This window comes from Acipenser ruthenus, chromosome 10, assembly GCF_902713425.1.
Source record: "Acipenser ruthenus chromosome 10, fAciRut3.2 maternal haplotype, whole genome shotgun sequence".
Lineage (NCBI taxonomy): Eukaryota > Metazoa > Chordata > Actinopteri > Acipenseriformes > Acipenseridae > Acipenser > Acipenser ruthenus.
The window spans coordinates 26135255-26158305 of NC_081198.1; the positions used below are offsets into that span (position 1 = coordinate 26135255).

The 23051-nt window shown below is 41.5% G+C and overlaps 1 protein-coding gene across 2 annotated transcripts in view; it reads right to left on the reverse strand.

Moving 5' to 3' along the window:
* retreg2 (reticulophagy regulator family member 2) overlaps positions 1–20407 on the reverse strand; it is a 34935-nt gene extending 14528 nt beyond the window's left edge. Inside the window, exons 1-6 of one of the 2 annotated variants that reach the window (XM_059031973.1) lie at positions 20389–20407; positions 9122–9219; positions 8130–8160; positions 7165–7294; positions 6654–6738; positions 321–458 (exon numbers count right to left, since the gene is read on the reverse strand). In XM_059031973.1, coding sequence (XP_058887956.1) covers positions 321–458; positions 6654–6738; positions 7165–7294; positions 8130–8160; positions 9122–9182 — 445 coding nt within the window. In that variant the 5' untranslated portion in view covers positions 9183–9219; positions 20389–20407. Of the gene's footprint in view, positions 1–320; positions 459–6653; positions 6739–7164; positions 7295–8129; positions 8161–9121; positions 9220–10035; positions 10347–20388 lie in introns of those variants that run through there. The other variant, XM_034007725.2, reaches the window with a different exon arrangement.
* Positions 20408–23051: the final 2644 nt, after the last annotated feature.

The following is a 23051-nucleotide window of genomic DNA, read 5'->3' on the forward strand; positions in this document are numbered from 1 at the left end:
ATCCTCTGTCTCCAATGATGAGGACTCGCAGAACACCATTATGTATATTTCAGAATAATGTACGAAGACAAACCAATGAAAAACACACTGCCGAAAGTGCTAGGTTTTCCTAAATTGAAGAACGTAAAAAACATCCACTGTTTAAAAATTGTAGAAGTGAATTTGGTGTGAAAGTCCCTAAACGTTCAGAATGTGAAATTCAATGTTAGCTCCCCGCTCTGCAGAGACAGCTGGGGCATTAGTGTGAATTCAGTGTTAGCTAGTTAGACAGCTGGGCATTGCAGAACAGGATATTTTACTGGAGCATGAAGCCTGCTTACTTTTCTTCTGGTGTTTGCGATGATGTGTTCCTCCCTTCATGCTATAGTCCAGTTTCATCAGGATGGGTTCCAGTCCTGTGTACATCTTCTGGATCAGTTCATGGTACACTACCAGGGGCCACAGCAGGACACTCAGTACTGTGGAGAGAAGACACACTGACGGACAGCAACTCCAGAAAACCTTCAATTTCACTTTTACATTTATTTCAATTTGTACTAGTGCTGGCACAAATATCCGAATATTCAAACAAAAAATTTTGACATGTATTCGGATACAAAAATGACAAAAATACCTTGCACTTATTTACAGCCTCACCAGAATTTGTGCGACAGTTTCAAGAATGGCAAATGAAAAAAAGCTCTGTGTGATACGCGAGATAAATACATAAAACAAAACAAAAAAAACACAGGATCAACACAGCAGCTCTGAGCCTCTACCTAAAAGTTTTAGGACAGAAAAAAGGAAAAAAAAAACAGATTATGCGCACGCACCCCTAGTGATCTCTATGGAAGGCCACCTGGGTCAAAAAAGCGTTCTACTTTAGAGCGAGTCAGAATCTCATGGGACAGAAAAAAGGCAAGCAAGTCATTCCGAAACGCCTCGCTTAAACAGTGCCCAACTTGCTGGAAATGTTTGTATAGTGAGGAGGGTTTGTATAGTGAGGAGGGTTTGTATAGTGAGGAAGGGTTTGTATAGTGAGGAGTGTGGAGGGGTTTGTATAGTGAGGAGTATGGAGGGGTTTGTATAGTGAGGAGGGTTTGTATAGTGAGGAGGGTTTGTATAGTGAGGAGGGTTTGTATAGTGAGGAGCGTGGAGGGGTTTGTATAGTGAGGAGTATGGAGGGGTTTGTATAGTGAGGAGGGTTTGTATAGTGAGGAGCGTGGAGGGGTTTGTATAGTGAGGAGTATGGAGGGGTTTGTATAGTGAGGAGGGTTTGTATAGTGAGGAGTGTGGAGGGGTTTGTATAGTGAGGAGGGTTTGTACAGTGAGAAGGGTTTGTATAGTGAGGAGTGTGGAGGGGTTTGTATAGTGAGGAGTGTGGAGGGGTTTGTATAGTGAGGAGGTTTGTATAGTGAGACATTGCACATGTTGTAGTAACATGAATGCTCAAAAAGGAAGGGGTCGGTGAACTATATTAGATATTATCTGATTACTTGGGATGACTTAACATTGTTGTGAAAATCCTCTTTTTTTTTAACTAGTTACTTTCCCGTTTGTTTTGTGGTATGTGATGGCAGCACTTTCACATTGTGGCCTTGGTCAAAGAAACAAAAAAGCTAGTTTATCAACCAATCAGTGTCACCTGTCACTGTTTCCAAGCGCTTGTCACAGCTTCCAAACTTTTTCTATGTGCTGTCTTGATGTGGATACTTTTTAAAATTACAAAATTGCAAAAAGTGCACCGCTATAATCTTATTCCTCTAGGCAAATGTTATTATTACTAATATGATTAAATATAGTCATATGTTTTGGCCTATTTCATTTATTTTTTAAGAACTGTTATGTTTTATGTTTATTTTAAAAAAACAGCATCCAATAGTCAAGAGTTTTAAAAAAGTGAACTCTCTTTGCTTTATTGTATGTGTTTTTTTTTTTCTTCTTTGATTTCCATAAAATATGGCAAACATGTTTGTTCTGGTTTTGTTTTCAGATTTTAGTAATGCAATTTAATAAAAAAAAAAAAAAAGAATTTAACTAACTGTGACTTTTTCTTATTTATACTCAACACTGTTTTTAATTCAAAAGTCATTGCCGCAGAATTTTGCAGAAAACACTTTTCTCGTTGCTGATTTTAGGAAATTTTACCACGGAGTTCCATGGGGACTAATTATATTGTATATTTTTTGTTGCGACTTTCTTATGTGGAATGTAATAAATGAGAACCAAAACAGTGAGTTTTTTCCCCCTTCACTTTACAACGCCATTTCCACGTTTGTTTTATTTGAAGTGTTAAGTTAAATTTCAGTTTTCGTTTGCTTGTTCAGCTACAAAAAGGCACAAGTGAACCTCATGTTATTACTTTATGAAAACGTGTCTATGGCCGCTGTTTACTGTGAAGAAACTACAATGGCAAGGACTGAAAAAAAAGAAAAAAGAAAAGAAAATGCGTTGTCCTGCTGCTGTGCTGTCTCTGCCTGCATTCAGAGCAATATACTGGCTTTTATTACTTTTTGAAGACGAACGAATATCCAAACAGATATTTAAATTATGAGCGAATATCCGAACATGAAAATCCTGTGTTCGTCCCAGTACTAATTTGTACATTCATATTCATACACAAGAATATTAACCTAGGACAGCATGAACATTTGTGTAATTTAATATTGTATTTATATTAAATGTCTATGGTAGGCTAGGAGTGATATATTTAGATCAGTATGTATCTTTCAAATGCTGATGATTTTCTATTGCATGTTGACAGAGAATCACATTGGGTTACTGCAGGATTAAATAAAATATCACATTCAAGTTAAACTAATTGTTCAGTTGAAATAACATAAATGTCCAAAAGAATTTGAGTGAATATATCTACTATTGATAATCACATTTCAGTTCATTTCATTCAATGCAGTAAATAAAGTAATGTTTACTCGAGTTGCACTGAAATAAAAAGTACACATTTTTTTCAAATCTTTTTTGACCGAAATAACATTTCAAATTTGGTGGCAGGTACTTGGTTTTTGAGTTAGGGGACCAATTTACACGTGCGCATGTCAATTATTCTGACGCACTTGAACAAGAGCTGCTGCACACAGTGATTACTCTTGATAGAGTACTCGTATATTAAAATGTCTACGCAGCGAACTTCACTCACATTTTATGATGCAGTTTTTAAAAGAAAAAAGTAATCTTGTTAGCTGAAAAAAGGGATACCTTGCAGCAGAAAGTGAATATGGCATCTGAGATGTGTGTCAGAAGATGGAGACGCAATCGAAAGGCTATTTTTGCTTACGATGTTGACAGAAAGTCACTTTCTGGGCTTAAAAAAGTAACATTCCTGAATTTGAGGATGAATTGGCTACATTTGTGAGTGATCAGCATACGAATGGTTACCCAGTAACGTGAGTTAATACAGGTTAAATGAAAAGAGATTAGAGACACAACATACAAACAGCGATTTAAAGGCAGACGTGGGTGGATTCAGAGATTTATGAGGCATCATAGTGTCCCACCCTTGCAGCACATCAGTGTAGAAAATGCCATGGGACTGACAAACTTCCAAACTCATGTCATTGTACTTTGCAAAAAGAACAAGTATCCTCAATCAGACTGGGAATACCCACCACACCAGTGTTTTGCCCAGCAACTGCACAGTTGATGGAGTTGGAGCAAAACACACTTGAATCAAAACTTGCAGTGTAGATAAGAAGCGCATGACTGTCATGTTGTGCTTCCTCCATATGTGATTTTAAAAAGAAAGACAATACCAAAGAACATTCAATGCAGTAAATAAAGGCTGACCTCGTCTCGGTACGTCACCCAGGTCCCTTCTCAAGCCAAACTGTAAATTTACCATTTTTCAGCTAACCTTTTAACGACCGCTAGTGTTTCAATTTGAATAGGCCTCTACAGCAATTAAAGTGAAAAGAAAACTACGCTGGCCCAATTAAAGAAAGGAGCACGGTAAAACTGTTAAAACTGTTAGAGGTCATTTGCCTTTTCCAGTGACCGGAAACTGAAAGCACTGCCATGCAATACTGCAAGTACCGTAGTGAACATACTTTCTTTTCCCATGTGTAATATAGGAGGTGACTTACTCTAATGCTTTGGTGTACAGTAATACAGTGCTCCATGCTGGCACTTAGAAATTAAATTTAACTGCTAATTATTGTGTTTGTTTAATTTAATTTTATTTATTTTTTAACAATTACTTTTATTAACTTTCCTGATTTTCTCCCAATTTTTGGAATGTCCAATTATTATTCAACTTGGCTCCCGCTGCAACCCCCGCACTAACTTGGGAGAGACGAAGACAAGCACACGCGTCCTCCGAAACGAGTGCCGTCAGCTATCCGCCATGCAAGCCCGCCATGCAGCCATTACAGCACTTACAGCGTCGGAGGACCATGCAGTTCTGATTCGCGCACAGGCAGGCCTGCAGACGCCTGGCCAGCCACAGGGGTCGCTGGTGTGCTGTGAGCCAAGGACTCCCCAGCCAACCTAACCCCTTCCCCACCTGGGCAGCGCTTGGCCAGTTGTGCGCCACCCCGAGAACTCATGTTCACGGCATAGCTTGGATTCGAACCGGCGATCTCCAAGCTATAGGGCGCATCCTGCACTCCGGGCGGAGTGCCTTTACTGGATGCGCCACTTGGGAGCCCTCATGTTTGTTTCATGAAGAGTTCATATGACTTGCATAGCTTCTTTTTTTGTTTTAGTATTTTTGGTCTTCAAATTTGAACTTGAATTCATGGGCAACTTAAATTTGAATAAACACTATACTGCATAAACTTTTAGCAGCAAAGACTTTGTTATCATAATTATCCTGCCTCCCCCCGCCCCACCCTCCCACCGAGACGTGATTATTTTAATATCATTGCTGTTAACCACTTCAACACCATGACATACGAACATACGTTAAATGAAAACCCACTTACAGTACCATGCCGTACATGCGTACGTCAAGTTTCCCATTCTATTCTACGATCGGTTTCTCAGTCTAATGTTTCAGGTTTCATTCTCTAAGGCAGTGCTAGTACTGTGGAATGTGCAATGAAAGTCGACGGAGGGTCAGGTGACATTTGTATCCAATTGCGGGTCATGTAGTGATTCCAATCTACCTGTGGGCGTTTAGAAGACTGAGATATACTGCGGGAAGCCATTCAACTTTTACAAGTATATATATAGTGTTTTAAATTATTATTTTTTGTTTTATTATTATTATTATTATTACTACTTGTTTAGTTGTAGTTTATATAGTTTTTATCAAAAGTTAAACATGGCAACGTACGTAGTCTTTCTATAATGAGCAACGGGAGCGAAGTTGGTTCAGAGGATTTCGATACCAGCGTCAGTGATGCTGACTTATCACTCAGCGATGATGATGATGATGAGGATGTGGAGCCAAGAACAGTACAAACAGTACAAACAAAAGAGCATGCAGCTACTTTACAGGTAAGCCAGATGCAAACAGGAAGCTGTTTGGTTTGAAATGGCAGTACTGTGACGAAATACTATCAAAACACAGCACTGGGTACAGGCAATGCGGCAGCCAGATCCATCACAATGCCTGCGCAAAGTAGCTGTGTACACGCATTTGTGACTATCCCTCCAACACAAGGGAAGCAGACACAGTAAAAAAGGTGCAGGGTCTGCTACGAAAATGAAAACAGAAGAAAAGACACAAGAAAAATGTGCAGTGGTTGCGAAGGCAACCCTGGGTTCTGTTGTATTGAACATTTCAATAAATAGCACAGAGCAAGTCGATAATGGCACACGTTTTGATGTTGTTTGATTTTTATTTGATAATTACTTTTTACTTTTTATTATTATTGTTATTAGCAGCGTTTTTGTTTTCATCTCAATATTGAACATGGGTATGTAGTACACAGGAGCATAAAGGGTTAATGGAAAACACAGTTTAGGTCATGTATTTGTGTTTTATTCATCATATGTTAATATTTTATAGCAATTACAGGTTTGAAAACATTATTATTATTATTATTATTATTATTATTATTATTATTATTTTCAAAATCTGGTACCTGGGAAGGGGTTTCATTTTTACATCTGAAGTTGAAGTGGTTAAGTAAAAGCTTGTGCACAACAAATAACTGTAATATAGCTTTCCGCATGGTACTGTTGGAGTACCGGCATAAAAATGTTTTATTTAGAGATGCGTGAACTGGTTCCTTTGAAACCAGGTACCCAGTGTCTGCTTTGGAACCGGCCACAAATATCACGGACAGTTTTGTTTTGGAATACTGTCTTGTATACTGATTGTGGCTGTGATGAGTTTAGTTTCACTTATTCTTTGCTCTGTGACTGTTGTGGTCTTTCTAATGTTTTTATGCCGACATAGACCTAGTGCTTGTTTGTATGTATTGCATTATTTTAACACGTTGTACTACAGGGTCATGTTTATTTTAGGCTCCTCGATCAAAATCCACACCGTTATGCACAGACCGCGTCCATCTATGAGTCAGTCACACCGTATGCACTGATGAAGTCCTTCTGTCAGCATGGCTTAGACCTTTCAGACAGCACTCGGGTATAACCTAATATTCACGTGATTTTCTATAGTGCTCATTTAGGAGTTTTCTAAAAGTTTTTTGGAAATAAACATAAACATTTAGGGGGACAGGTGCTAATAACAAAAAAAACATACTCACAAATAATATAAGAAATCATGATTCCTGGTATGTAGTGTCCAATTACAGCCAAAACCGAGCATCCTGCACACACTACTGCACAGAACTGCAAAGGAATACATCACACATTTGACAGTTATAGTAACACCACATCTACTCCAGACAATGAAAAACTAAAAACAAAACATTAGTCAGAACAAAAACAAAGCATCCATGGGGCAGAATCAGGGTGAATGTCCAATCAGATTGCATAGGTTGCAAACATGAAGTAAAACAGATATGAGAAACAAATTCTGCATCACTGATATGTCCAGAGGTTAAAAACAATGCGGCAGTGAATAGCTCCTTATTTGGTCAAAGCCAATGTCATTGTTAGCACCCACTGAGCAGAACAGTATTCTAGAACTACCACCAGTTTTCCAAGATTCTTACAAGTGTGATTGCTACGGCTCGATATGCCCACCCTTCATCTCATAGGACACAATGCACCGTATACAAGTGAATGCTCATTTTCACAAGAGCATTGCTTTACCTTTCCAGGGCTCTGCCTTTTGTACTGAAGCATCTCTTGCAGATAGAGAGTCCAGGTGAAATAGCTCTCAGCCAGGTGATGGCACAGTTCTGGGATGCTGAGAAGACGGGGGTGTACAGCCGCACTCTCGCTGCACAAACACAACAACAGCAGTGATCTCATCAGCATTCACAGAACATTCTGCTAAATACAGCCTGTTGTAGGTCACTTTCTTTCCATTATATTATCTTCATGTATCATATAGACTTCGTTCTTGAGGTCACAAACCATGTGAGTGTATCAGTTTCCATGAAGTATGCAACTTTTTCATCTTTTGATTGTGATAACATTTCACAGCCATTCTTGATTGGGGATATTTTGTTTACAATTTCTGAAGTGCCAGTTAAGCTGCTTAAAATAATTCATGGAAAAACTGCATATATGAGCCTAAAGAAATTAATCAAAGTGATGGACAGCTTAACAAAATGATGGTAAGCTCTGTTTTGTTCAACTTGTGCACCTAGAAATATTCCCTTTCATCTAAACGTTTCACCTCTATTTCATGTGGAATTGCCCTTATAACACTGGCTTCAGCCCTGTCCACACTGCCCTTGTAACACTGGCTCCAGTCCTGTCCACACCGCCCTTGTAACACTGGCTCCAGCCCTGTCCACACTGCCCCTGTAACACTGGCTCCAGCCCTGTCCACACTGCCTGTAACACTGGCTCCAGCCCTGTCCACACTGCCTGTAACATTGGCTCCAGCCCTGTCCACACCGCCCTTGTAACACTGGCTTCAGCCCTGTCCACATTGCCTGTAACACTGGCTCCAGCCCTGTCCACACTGCCTGTAACACTGGCTCCAGCCCTGTCCACACTGCCTGTAACACTGGCTCCGGCCCTGTCCACACTGCCCTTGTAACACTGGCTCCAGCCCTGTCCACACTGCCTGTAAGCCTGTTTGAACTTGATTCATGGCCACGTACCTGGAACTTCCAGAGTCTTCCGCACGCTGGACTACAGGTGACAGTCAAGCAGCAAGAAAGGAGGAGTGAAACAGAGAGAAGAAAATGACACATGGAAATTGTCTGAAGATAGATTCAGTTTTGGTTCTGTGAGTACTCACTTGAAACAGTGGGGTTATTTTCAAAGCATAAAGCACTGATAATAAGGTTTTGAACTAATCCTGTATTTCTTATTGTAGGTTTCATGACAGACAGCTTGAAATAAAGACCTACCGATCCTCTCCCTGCATCATAAGTAATTCAACAAAAAAGCTAACTTTATTGTCAAATAAGTGTACTTTACTAGTGACTATTTAATACCGATTACACTGGGCTTACCATATCAACCTAACGCCAATCTGTCGGTATGTACTTACCTGTGTCAGGCAGCAATCTGTCGGTATGTACTTACCTGTGTCAGGCAGCAATCTGTCGGTATGTACTTACCTGTGTCAGACAGCAATCTGTCGGTATGTACTTACCTGTGTCAGGCAGCAATCTGTCGGTATGTACTTACCTGTGTCAGGCAGCAATCTGTCGGTATGTACTTACCTGTGTCAGGCAGCAATCTGTCGGTATGTACTTACCTGTGTCAGACAGCAATCTGTCGGTATGTACTTACCTGTGTCAGACAGCAATCTGTCGGTATTATTATTATTATTTGTTTATTTAGCAGACGCCTTTATCCAAGGTGACTTACAGAGTCTAGGGTGTATGAACTATGCATCAGCTGCAGAGTCACTTACAATTATGTCTCACCTGAAAGACGGAGCACAAGGAGGTTAAGTGACTTGCTCAGGGTCACACAATGAGTCAGTGGCTGAGGTGGGATTTGAACCGGGGACCTCCTGGTTACAAGCCCCTTTCTTTAACCACTGGACCGCACAGCCTCCTATGTATTTACCTGTGTCAGACACCAATCTATCAGTTTGTATTTACCTGTGTCAGACAGCAATCTGTCAGTATGTATTTACCTGCGTCAGGCAGCAGCTTCCACTTGTCCAGCAGCACCATTCCCAGGAGAGTCACGCTCATCAGGAACAGCGGACGGAGGGATGTGGAAGACAAAAGCCTGAGAATTTAAAATGAAATAAAAAGTTAACTCATTGACAAGCGGGGTGGGGTTAAATACAAAATGAACACTTTGATCCTGACCAACAAGCACTATTTTGTTTCAGATTTAACTGCAGTGAATGACCAGCAATGTGCCAATGATTATACCAGCTTTAATATTAAAAAAAAAAAAAAGAAGAAATAAAGGCTTTACAATCTTAATGAAAGAAAACTCAAAGGCAAGAATCACAGACATAGTGTTTGGATGGTGCAGTTTAAAAGCCTAATACAAGGAAGAGAGGGTAAAGAAATATCCAGACAGGTGGGATTTCTTCTGTAGGAGAGAGAAGACGATTAGGTTTACAAAACTCCCAATTCCAGCAAAATAATCTGTTAAACTGCACCCTTTTACACACTGCGTTTTAAAATGTATTTTTTTTTTTTCCCACCATTGTGTTAACCTCGCCACTGGGAAATCATGACTCAGCCATTTTCATTTATTTGCTACTATTTAGTTAGCTTTTTAGTTTCGGTAAACAGAATCTATCCATCAGTCTAAGGTTTTTACATTCCATTCCACTTGTACGTGTGGCGTTGTGGCTCTATGAATCCACGTGACAGGCTGGACAGCTCCGGTGTAAATACTCCCTTTTCAGGAATTACATTTACCCGTCGGGAATTCCATTCGCTCGCGTTATGTTATGTTGCAGAGCGTGCTGGATGTGTGCCACTTATCACGAAGATTGTTAACCATGACTAATACTCTGTATTTACACACCAGTCCCCGTGCATCTATCCCTGATGGTTTTAATCACTAATATATAATGGTATTTACCCGAACACGCCGTTGAGAGCACAGGCTGTAAGGATGCTGTGCAGGGGCCTCTCCCACACCAATAGCCTCTGCGCCCACAGCACAGCGGGTTCATACCGCAAAACAAGCCCCTGCAGCCGCTCAGACAGTCGCTGCTGCTCTGGGCTTCCCTCCCCGCCTGGCTGTTCGTCTTCTCCGCGGGCGAACAGGTCCTCCATCACGGCTGATGAGTTCGACATCGAAGGGTTCACAACTTCCGCAGCAGCACCAGCCTCCCACCCGCTTGTCATTTTCAAGCAAAATGTTGTTGTTTTGGTTTGTGACGTCAGATCACTCCGATCACTTCTTTGTATGGCGCTTCAAGTCAGTATAAAACTTTTTTGTGCCACCTACTGGTGGGAGTTTAAATGTATTTTTTATTATTATATTTCACAATGGTTATTACTATTTCCCCTAGGTCGCAGAGTTTACAGGCTTATGTACAGCTGTGAGAAGACTGTAGACACGTCTTAATTTGTAGCAGTGTGTAAAATTACACATTACAACCCAATCGCAAAATTATATCAAAATGTTACCCATGTACAGAATGGCGTAAAACGTAAACGCCAATGCAGTTTATCAAAAGATTCATAAAGAAAAAAAAAACTTTTATCCAGAATTGAAACAGTATTAAAATTGCATGTGCTGCTCAATAAGGATATATCATTTCAAATGAAAATGCACAAAAGTAAGATCACAGATACATCACAGAGCATGTAAAGGTGTTGAATGATGAACTGTTTCACATTCCTGTAGCTGGAATCACTCTTCTCGTTTGATTATTTGTTGCTGCAGCCCTGCAGCATGGCTGTGACTGACACACTGTCCTGACAGGACACACAGCCATGTGCATGATGGATTTGCGCTTGTGAGAAAAAAAAAAAAAAAAAAACATAGGCTGTGACGGATAATCAAATGGATTTTAGCATTGAAGATGGGCTTTGTAGCAGAAAACTGGTGACGCCGGGAATCGCGTGTGACGGGTAAGTTATTTATTTTATTCATAATACAAGGACGGTAATCTCTCTCTCTCTCTCTCTCTCTCTCTCTCTCTCTCTCTCTCTCTCTCTCTCTCTCTCTCTCTCTCTCTCTCTCTCTCTCTCTCTCTCTCTCTCTCTCTCTCTCTATATATACAGTACTGTGCAAATGTTTTAGGCAGGTGTGAAAAAATGCTGTAAAGTAAGAATGCTTTCAAAAATAGACATGTTAATAGATTATATTTATCAATTAACTAAATGCAAAGTGAGTGAACAGAAGAAAAATCTAAATCAAATCCATATTTGGTGTGACCACCCTTTGCCTTCAAAACAGCATCAATTCTTCTAGGTACACTTGCACAAAGTCAGGGATTCTGTAGGCATATAGTCAGGTGTATGATTAAACAATTATACCAAATAGGTGCTAATGATCATCAATTCAATATGTAGGTTGAAACACAATCATTAACTGAAACAGAAACAGCTGTGTAGGAGGAATAAAACTGGGTGAGGAACAGCCAACTCAGCTGACAAGGTGAGGTTGCTGAAGATATACACCATGGCAAGACTGCGCACAGCAACAAGACACAAGGTATTTATACTGCATCAGCAAGGTCTCTCCCAGGCAGAAATTTCAAGGCAGACAGGGGTTTCCAGATGTGCTGTCCAAGCTCTTTTGAAGAAGCACAAAGAAACGGGCAACGTTGAGGACCGTAGATGCAGTGGTCGGCCAAGGAAACATACTGCAGCAGATGAAAGACACATCATGCTTACTTCCCTTCGCAATCGGAAGATGTCCAGCAGTGCCATCAGCTCAGAATTGGCAGAAAACAGTGGGACCCTGGTACACCCATCTACTGTCCGGAGAAGTCTGGTCAGAAGTGGCCTTCATGGAAGACTTGCGGCCAAAAAGCCATACCTCCGACGTGGAAACAAGGCCAAGCGACTCAACTATGCACGAAAACACAGGAACTGGGGTGCAGAAAAATGGCAGCAGGTGCTCTGGACTGATGAGTCAAAATTTGAAATATTTGGCTGTAGCAGAAGGCAGTTTGTTCACTGAAGGGCTGGAGAGCGGTACACGAATGAGTGTCTGCAGGCAACAGTGAAGCATGGTGGAGGTTCCTTGCAAGTTTGGGGCTGCATTTCTGCAAATGGAGTTGGGGATTTGGTCAGAATTAATGGTCTCCTCAATGCTGAGAAGTACAGGCAGATACTTATCCATCATGCAATACCATCAGGGAGGCATCTGATTGGCCCCAAATTTATTCTGCAGCATGACAACGACCCCAAACATACAGCGAAAGTCATTAAGAACTATTTTCAGCGTAAAGAAGAACAAGGAGTCCTGGAAGTAATGGTATGGCCCCCACAGAGCCCTGATCTCAACATCATCGAGTCTGTCTGGGATTACATGAAGAAAGAGAAGCAACTGAGGCTGCCTAAATCCACAGAAGAACTGTGGTTAGTTCTCCAAGATGTTTGGGCCAACCTACCTGCCGAGTTCCTTCAAAAACTGTGTGAAAGTGTACCTAGAAGAATTGATGCTGTTTTGAAGGCAAAGGGTGGTCACACCAAATTTATTGATTTGATGTACATTTTTCTTCTGTTCACTCACTTTGCATTTTGTTAATTGATAAATATAAACTATTAACATGTCTATTTTTGAAAGCATTCTTACTTTACAGCATTTTTTCACACCTGCCTAAAACTTTTGCACAGTACTGTATATTATTTATTTATTTTTTATTATTATTATTATTATTATTATTATTATTATTATTATTATTATTATTATTATTATTATTATTATTTTCACAATATATTGTAGTGTGCACGGGGAAATCAGCAGCAGGGCTGGTAGGTGACGTAATCACACACAAATACGTGGGCCCACTTTACTCTCCTTGCCTCTTTTGTACAGCAGTATTGGCGCTGTGCTTTAGTGCGAGAAGTCCCGGGTTCGCGCCCGCTCTCCGTCTCTGCGCCTGCCTGCGTTAAGCGAGATCCATACAATATCTTTCCAAACTAAAATATATGAAAATGGCAATAATTTGTATATGGTGAAATATATTAAATATATTAGAACACATACATTATAAAATTATAAAAATGAAATATATTTTATAATATATTGAGGTCAGTGGAGGCTGGTGAGGTCTGTGGCAGGGGAGGCGGAGCGGCGAGTGGAGAATTAGTGAGTTTGAGTTGTGGCTGAACCCAGCTGTACAGCACTCTTATGTGTGTTGGTGTGTGTCAGAGGAGCCTACCTGTGTATATAAGGGTGTCACAGAGCAGCTCACAGGCTGATGGTGTTAGTGTGGAAAAGGCTCCCTAGGTGGGTGGTTAGCTGAAGACCTCCCTCCCTTTCTCTCACAGGACGTCACACAATGTACCAGCACCAATGTAATTAGAAAAAAAGAGAATCCCCCCAGCTATAAATGTATTTTAACTATAATGTAGATCACATACAAATGTCCAGAAGCATACAACTGTATAATTTATCATATCAGTAGAATTGTAATAATTTCATAATAAATAATAACAATAATAAACATAACAATTAAGCACAAATGTTATGACAACACTGAAAACTAACTGACATATACAAACAAAAGTTGGCTTTATTAAGAATTTAATAGTAAAAACTACCATTTTAAATTTATAATAGTGGATTAAAACAAAAGATAAGGAGCTCCTCTACTACCTCCCTAATTACTAATTACTTTTTCGCTGAATATAAAAATATTCAGCGAAAAAAGGCACTTTACAGAGCGTTTAAAAGGGACTAAAAACAAAGTACACAGAAAGAGTACTTGGAACTGCAAACACAAGTCAAAAAGGAAGTTAGAAAGGCCAAGAGAGAGATAGAAATCAATATTGCTAAGGTGCCCTGTACATTGTTTTGTTTATTTATTTTTAGAACGGGGTACCCCTCCGCCCCTGTGTTATTTTGTATTTGTTTATTATAATGTTGTATTGTATTTTATATGACGGCGAGCGCCGCAGGATTTATTATTTATGTATTTAGGACGGCTTAGCCGAGTGTTTGTTTATTTTTAAAACGTGTTCTGGCAGAGGCGAGATTGGTGCTCGTCCTCTGCCAGGAATAATTAAACTCGTGCAGAAGGTGGGCCATCTCCCGAATTAATTAAGTAATTAATTTTGTTGCTAATCGGGAGATGCTCACCTGAATATAAAAAGCCTGCAACTCTCCAGCTCGAGGTGGGAGTTCAGAGGAGGAACGAGAGCGGAGAGAAAACGAAATAAAACGAAAATTAATAATAGACATAGGAACAGTGAAGGCAATCTGCCCAGCCTGACCTGTGTTTTATTTATATTTTGTGTTCGGGATTTGTTTTGTTAAAATATTTTATTTATTTTTGTTTTGCAAATAAAAATGGCAGCCAGCCGAATCTTTCTTTTACCTGCAGTAAAAGAAAGAATCTAGTGTCAGTTTATTTTACCTTCCTGCTTCTGCCGTGATGTCAGACCACTCAGTCACCCTGTCACAGGGGCTAAAACCAATTCCAAAATATTTTTATAACAGCAAGAGAACATTCAAAGAGGAGGTTAAATGTCTAAGAGACACAAATGGCAAAATCATAGATGAAGAAAAAAAATAGCAAATATATTAAATGATTACTTTTCACAGGTTTTTACAAAGGAGGACACGGACAACATGCCCCACATGTCGACCTGTTCCTATCCAATTTTAAATAACTTTAGCATAACAGAGGCAGAAGTGTTAAAGGGACTAGAAGCTCTTAAAATAAACAAATCCCCTGGGCTGGATGATATCCTCCCAATAGTACTCAAAGAAATGAAAGAAGTTATTTACAAACACAGGGGTTGTACCGACAGACTGGAAAATTGCAATCGTAATACCGATCCACAAAAAGGGAGACAAAACCGAACCAGGTAACTACAGACCAATAAGCCTGACTTCTGTTATATGTAAACTTATGGAAACTATAATAAGATCTAAAATGGAAAATTATCTATATCAGAACAATATCCTGGGAGACAGTCAGCATGGTTTTAGGATAGGGAGATCATATCTAACTAACCTGCTTGATTTTTTTGAGGATGCAACATTGCAATAGCAGTGACCAACATCAAGAAGACACTAGTGAGCAGAGCACAAATGTCACTCAGATACTATGATGTCAACCAACCAGTGAAGCTGTCAGTGGATGCCTCCAAAGCGGGTCTCGGAGCCGTTCTACTTCAAAACGGAGCAGCAGTGGCATATGCATCGAAAGCTCTGACCTCAAATTAACTATGCCCAGATAGAAAAGGAAACACTTGCCATAGTGTTTGGATGTCAGAAATTCCACCAGTTCATATATGGAAAAAAGACCACAAACCACTGGTTTCAATATTCAAAAAACCACTCAGCAGCACGTCACCAAGAATACAGAGACTTCTTTTGAAGCTACAACCCTACCAGCTGAATGTGGTCCACAAGCCTGGAAAAGAAATGTATGTAGCTGGGACGCTCTCCAGAGCTTTCCTCAAAGTCTCTGACACAGACTTAGACCCAGATGACAGACTGGAGGATGATGTGAACGCGCAGGTGCACCTGGTCGTCCACCACCTGCCTGTAAGTGAAAACAAGTTGGAGGTGATAAAGAGGGAAACACAGAAGGATGACACCCTGATAATGCTGAGGATGACGGTGAGACATGGGTGGCCTGAGGACAGGAAAGTGGTTCCTGGGAAAATCAAGAACTTTTGGAATTATAGAGAGGAAATATGTGAAGTGGATGGACTGATAATGAAAAATGACAAGATTATAATACCAAGAACACTACAAACGGAAATGCTGAAAGCTTGTAAAATTGTAAAATGCAAGCTCAGAGCCAGAGAGCTTTTATTCTGGCCAGGGATGTCAAAGGACATTGAAGGACTTGTTTCAAATTGTAGCGTTTGCCTTACACACAGAAACACACAACAAAAGGAAACTCTACTGCCTCACGAAACACCACAGTGGCCGTGGCAAATTCTAGGAACTGACCTGTTTTCCTGGCATGGAAATGACTTTATAATCAGTGTAGACTACTCCTTCCGGTTCTGGGAGATAGCACGGCTGCCTAATACTAAGGCCGCAACAACAGTCATTAGGTTCACAAAGTCCATGTTAGCCAGACACGGAACTCCAGATGAAATAAAGTCTGACAACGGTCCTCAATATACCAGTGCTGAGTACAAAACATTCAGCAAAGAATGGAACTTTAAACATACAACAGTGTCACTGCGACATCCACAGGGAAATGGGTTAGTAGAGAAAAGTATACAAATCGTCAAACGAATACTGGACAAACCCTACATTGGGTTCCTGGAGTACCGTAACACACTGTGGCGGAGTGTCCCGCCCCTATTTATTATTATTTTTATTTTTGTTTGCGGCGCGGGTAAAAGCGCTGCGTCTTTTATTATTATATTTAAAAACCCCGTGAGGATGCATGGCTGATCAGCTGCTGATTATTTAACTAGCTGACAGTCATGCATCCTTACCAAACGCGTGCAGACTCTGGCCGAGGGATAATAAGATAATTACCAACTAGTTAATCCCTCGGCCAGAGTATATAAACCTGCAGCTCTCTGCACTCGAGGTTGTTGGGTGTACAGAGGAGAGTACGGGGAGCGGAGAGAGCGAGCAACATTCGAAAAACAATTGCTAAAACGTGCTGGATTGTCCAGCACGACACTTACTTGTTTGTTTGTTTATTTGTTTGGCCCTCGTGCCCTTTTGTTTTGTGTTTTGTTGGTTTGTTTAAATATTTTGTTTATTAATAAATACACTGAGTGCCGTTGCACTCAGCTTTAACCGCCCATCCATTGTTTTGGTTTCTACTTCCTGGTCCGTGACGTCACCACTGCGAGCCAGACTGTCACATATGGTGTCAGAAGAGGGATAAACAATGCCTCCAAGAGCCGGACCAGGACAGAAAAGTGCGTTTTTTTTGTTTGTTCGTTTTTTTTTTCAAATTAAATAATGGGAAGAAGGAGGAAACAGCAGCAGCAGGTGCAACAGCGCGGGGCTGGTCGCAAGTCCCGCCGGGTCTCTGCTGTGCTGGACGTCTGCCTCACCTTCTGAGGGGTGAGGAATGGTGCTTCGCCGTTGGTGAGGTTGGGCATGTAGCACCCGACCAACCCCCTCCATGGCAGGTGAGGGAGGAGCCTGAACATCCTGCGCCCATGTGGGAGGAGGATGAGGGGTCGGTCCGTCCACAGCCCCAAGAGGGGGGAGGCTGAGTGTCCACAGCCAATGGCTCCACTAGCAGGGGAAGAATACCTGCTGGTTTCACCTCCACCACCACCGTCCGAGGGAAAGGAGCAGGAGCTGCCTCTGCATCCTCTGAGGCGGACTGGTCCACTCTCCTCAGAGGGGATCTGGGACTGGCTGGCGGAGCCTGAGAGGGATATCGTGGACGCCCTCCCTGCTGTGATCAACCTCCTGTGGGCAAGAGATAGGGAGCGATGGGAGGCCTGGGAACAGAAACACCACCCAGCATCCCTCCCAGACATCGCAGCCATGGTGCTCAACTACCTGGCTGCAGATATGGGAGGGGCACCGCTGCTGTTTCCCGCGCCAGAGGGAGAGGGGTCATCGCTGCCATCTCCAGCGCCAGAGGGAGAGGAGCCATCGCTGCCGTCTCCAGCGCCAGAGGGAGAGGAGCCATCGCTGCCGTCTCCAGCGCCAAAGGGAGAGGAGCCATCGCTGCCGTCTCCAGCGCCAGAGGGAGAAGAGTCATCGCTGCCTTCTCCAGCACCAGAGGGAGAAGAGTCATCGCTGCCTTCTCTAGCGCCAGAGGGAGAGGAGCCATCACTGCCGTCTCCAACGCCAGAGGGAGAGGAGCCATGGCTGCCGTCTCCAGCGTTAGGGGGTGGGGAGCCCTCGCCACTGTCTCCACCACATTCAAACGAATACTGGACAAAGCTGACATGGAAGGGTCAGAACCCTACATTGGGTTCCTGGAGTACCGTAACACACTGTGGCGGAGTGTCCCGCCCCTATTTATTATTATTTTTATTTTTGTTTGCGGCGCGGGTAAAAGCGCTGCGTCTTTTATTATTATATTTAAAAACCCTGTGAGGATGCATGGCTGATCAGCTGCTGATTATTTAACTAGCTGACAGTCATGCATCCTTACCAAACACGTGCAGACTCTGGCCGAGGGATAATAAGATAATTACCAACTAGTTAATCCCTCGACCAGAGTATATAAACCTGCAGCTCTCTGCACTCGAGGTTGTTGGGTGTACAGAGGAGAGTACGGGGAGCGGAGAGAGCGAGCAACATTCGAAAAACAATTGCTAAAACGTGCTGGATTGTCCAGCACGAAACTTACTTGTTTGTTTGTTTATTTGTTTGGCCCTCGTGCCCTTTTGTTTTGTGTTTTGTTGGTTTGTTTAAATATTTTGTTTATTAATAAATACGCTGAGTGCCGTTGCACTCAGCTTTAACCGCCCATCCATTGTTTTGGTTTCTACTTCCTGGTCCGTGACGTCACCACTGCGAGCCAGACTGTCACACACACCCATTGGAGAATGTGGCTCACCAGCACAAATGCTGATGAACAGACGGCTAAAGTCTCTGCTACCATGCACTGAGAAGCTCCTCATGCCTAAAATTCACAAAACACCACAGGAGATTCGAAGTGCACTCAAAGTACAGAAACGACAACAAAAAGCCTTCTTCGACCGAGGTGCAAAGGACCTACCACCACTGAGGAAAGGTGACTCTGTACCTGTTCAGGACCATATTAGTGGGAAATGGAAGCCTGCAGTTGTCACCAACATAGGGGACACACCACGATCTTACATCATCGAGACAGCAGGAGAAGGCCAACTAAGGCGCAACCGACGACATCTGATGAAAACAGAGGAAAGTGTGCCCAAGCAAACTCATGTGGAAGACCACAAAGAGACGGAACAGCAGGAGACAGGTGAGCCTGTGCAGGCTCACACATCCCTCCTTACTGATGGAGGCCCAAGCAATGAGACAATACCCATAGTGCCGGAGTGGACGGGTGGTCAGGCGACCGGCCAGATATGAGGATTGGAAAAAAACAAACAAACAAAAAAACAAAGTCATGTCATGTCAGAGAGACTTTAAATGGTCTTGTAATATGGTAATTACATCCAAAACTGTTCTTCAATACTTTGTTGAAAGTGGTTGTTAAAACATCTTGTTTTCTGTTAGTCAGACCTTCCCTTACCTTGTGTTGTAACAGTATTATTTTTTTTATGTTGTTATGCTCAGGGTTGGGGGAGAAATAAAAAAGATGGCTGAATGAACACATGCACGTCTGCTCTATCTGTAACTAATCACATAAACATTAGAATACTGCAGTTATTATAAAATATATTTCATTTTCATAATGTCCCATAACCCCTTCCAAGCCCTTAACAGGCTTATAGCACACACTTACCTGTAGTTAATACTCCATTTTTGAAATGTTGTTACGTTCCATTACTGTTTGAGAAGGTTGTTTTGCGTAATTGTTATTATTGCTGTATTATCTTGTCTTGTGAGAGTGTCTGCATGTGGGGTTGTGGTTTGTCAGCATGTATGTGTGAGTGAGACTGGTTTTCTGGTTTTCACTGCTTGTTGGTTGAGTAATAAACAGCCTTAAAAGAGATTTGTGTCATAGAAGCGCTGGCATCATTACAATGTGTTCCCTTTCCGATCCCCCAGGCAAACTATATATTGTTTTTTTTTTGTTTTTTTTGTCACACTCCAATGACAAGTTGTAACAGGGCGAGCAGCCCTGTACATTGTTTATTTATTTTTAGATCGGGGTCTCCCCCTCCGCCCCTGTGCAGATTGTTTTGTATTGTTTATTTATTTTTAGTGTATTGTATTTATGTCGGCGAGCGCCGTATGTTTTATTGTTTTGATTAAATGACGGCGTAGCGCCGTGTTATTGTTTTGTTTATTTTTTAAAACGTGTCCTGGCAGAGGCGAGATCGGTGCTCGTCCTCTGCCAGGAGTAATCAATTAAAACTTGTGCAGAAGGTGGCCATCTCCCGAATGAATTAAGTGGTTTAATTTGTTGCTAATCGGGAGATGGTCACCTGTTAATAAAAGCTTGCAGCTCTCGGCACTCTGGGTGGGTGTTGGAAGGAGAGTGAGCGAGAGGATTAAAACAAGACTAAAAGTAAACTCCAGGAACAGTGAAGGCAAATGCTCAGCCTGACCTGGGTTTTGTTTATTATTTTTGTGTTCGTGATTTTGTTTTGTTTAACTATTTATTTTGCTCTGCGAGCAAGTGTTTATTTTTGTTTAAATATTTATTTTATTTTTGGATTCTTTGAATAAAACGGCGCCCGCGCCACTGCACAATACCTTTTTGTTGTTGTGGTCCCTTCCTCTGCCGTGACGTCAGACCCTCAGCCATTCCTGTCACACAAGTATATGTTGATTTTTGGTCATGTGACCCCGAAATACAGCTATTATTGTAAACAAAATACTACTTTTTCATAAAGTGCATTTTTCCTACATCACATTAGTCCCTAAAATTCTAATGTTTGATGTAAGGTTTTAGAAACTTTTAAGCTGCTTGATTTGCCCATGTCAGTGTCACAAGTGACGGTTTTTAATGTCTATATTTTTGTTGTGTGTTTTTATTACTGAATCTGTTGTTTTTAAACTGCTGTTAATTCTCCTGTGCACTGTGACCTGACATTTGGGTTAAGCACTTTCCCCACAGTTAATAGGAAGTCCCGCCTTACCTGCCAGTCCAGCAAATGAGTCATGGGCTGACTATAAAAAGGGAGGAACAGGGCCCACAGGGAGAGAAGTGTTTTGGGAAGAAGCACACAATGCGTCTGGAAGAATAGCAAGGAGACAGCAGAATTGGAAAGGAACAGCAGCACGGAGAACACTTTTGGGAGCAGTCTAAGGTTGACTGCAGGAACAAAGTAACAGGTTTGGAATTTTTTTGTTTTCTTTCTATTTGGGACTTTGTTGCAACAGGACTTGGTTAGGATTTATGTATGGATGTTTGTTTCTTTTGGATTTTGTGTTTTTTGGGGAATTTTGTTTTAATATCACCTGCCACTGTTGGATTGTGTTCGAGCTACCCTTTTTTGTGGTAACGGGATGGTGTAGAGAATTATGACACTGAAGAAATTTTTTTGGTTTACAAACAAATAGATTTTTTTTATTTTGTGTAACTGCCTTGCTGTGTCTGGTTGGCACTCCTTGGACAATCCATTCCCCAGTAGAGTCAAGGTCGTGGTCCCGGGAGACGGCCAAGGGTCTGAGGGAGAGAAGAGATAACATTATTTTATTTGCACTTTAATAATTTCCAGAACTGCTCTAACTTTTTAAGTTAAGACTGATTGCTTATTTTTGGCTTATCTGTCATTTTGGACAGTAACCTTTCCTTTTTTTTTGAGAGCTACCAACAGGAGGGGACTGCCTGGTGTGGTTTTTATTTTTTGTGGCTTTCCCTGTCTTTTGTTGCTGTGTGGTTTTTAGTATTCTATTTTAACCCCGTTGAGAAACAATAAAAATTATGTTTTACCTTTCCCAGCTCCAGTGTGTATCAGGGGAGGGTAGGGAGGCAGCGCCTCCCCATTTTTAAATATTATATATATATATATATATATATATAAAGTGACCACAAAACGTATAGTACAATTAATAACACAAGTATAAGTCTCTGTGTATGTGTGTGCGTGTGTTAACAGTACAAAAATAGAGGTTGCAAGCAATATATCGCCCTCTGCAGGTGCAATTCTAATGGTGGCGCTTCCTCCATGGGCTTTGCCCATCCCGGTTTCTTCCCATTGAAATTGCATAAGACAAGTGGTGCTTGAAAGCATTCTCTTAGTAATTTTTTTAGTAACGGGAGAGATCGCCACCGACCCTGTATTGCACATGTGCGAGATAGCGAGGATTGAGAACAGTGAGAGAGCGCGGAACAGTGAGAGCGCATGAAAGAGAGTGCGGAACAGTGAGAGAGAGCGTATACACAGAGTGAGCTACATTCAATTGACAATTTTAATTATCGCAGTTACACCAATTAGGAAATATTAATATATTTGGGGGAAGCCTTAGTAATTAGGGAGGTAGGAGAGGAGCTCCTTTTTATTATTATTATTCAAATTGTCTGCTTTTTTAACTTTGAGTTAGAGTGCTGATTTTAGGTTACTTTTTGCAAATACAGGACATTAACAGTTATTGTAAAATGGCAGATGACAACGTTGTTGATTGGCTGTTAAAGGTTCCCTTTAGAACCCTCAAATTCACTGAGAAGGTTCGTATAAAATCTGAAGGTAGGCCTAAGCCTGAAGTAACTCGCATCCAACAAATGGGTACTGGGAACAGCAGAGTGTTTAATTGTACCTGGTATAAGAGAGTCAAGTGGCTGACAGGGAGTTTACTGTTCTGTTCTGAAAATTATTCCCCAACATGGGCAAGATACAGCTACTGTGAACATTCAAGAACTTAGATCGGTCTGTGAAACGACACTCTAAATCAAAGGAGCATGTCAGTGCTGAGGTGAGATTGAAACTGCTGGGACAAACTCGCATCGAACACGTAATAGATGAAGGGGCACGGATGCAAGTTGCAAAACACAATGAAAACGTGAGGAGGAACAGGGCTATTCTTAAACACCTTATCGATGCAACCACTTTCTTGGGCCGACAGGAATTAGCTTGCAGAGGGCACAACGAGAGTGAAGTGTTGGCCAACAAGGGAAACTACTGGGAGCTCACAGAGGTAATCGCTCGCTATGAAGAATTACTTGCAACTCATTTAGAGCAGTCTACTGTTTTTACTGGAGCGTCGAAGACAATTCAGAATGATTTGATTTCTTCCATCTCGTACTCCGTGCTGGGGGAGATAAAAAAATGAAGTAAAAAATATCTCTTTTTTTGCATGGCACATTGATGAAACTACTGATATTAGCTGTCATTCTCAGCTTTCTATCATTGTGCGATATGTGGATGAAGCCGGAAGTATTCAAGAGCGTTTCCTCTCAGCTCTCTGTCATTGTG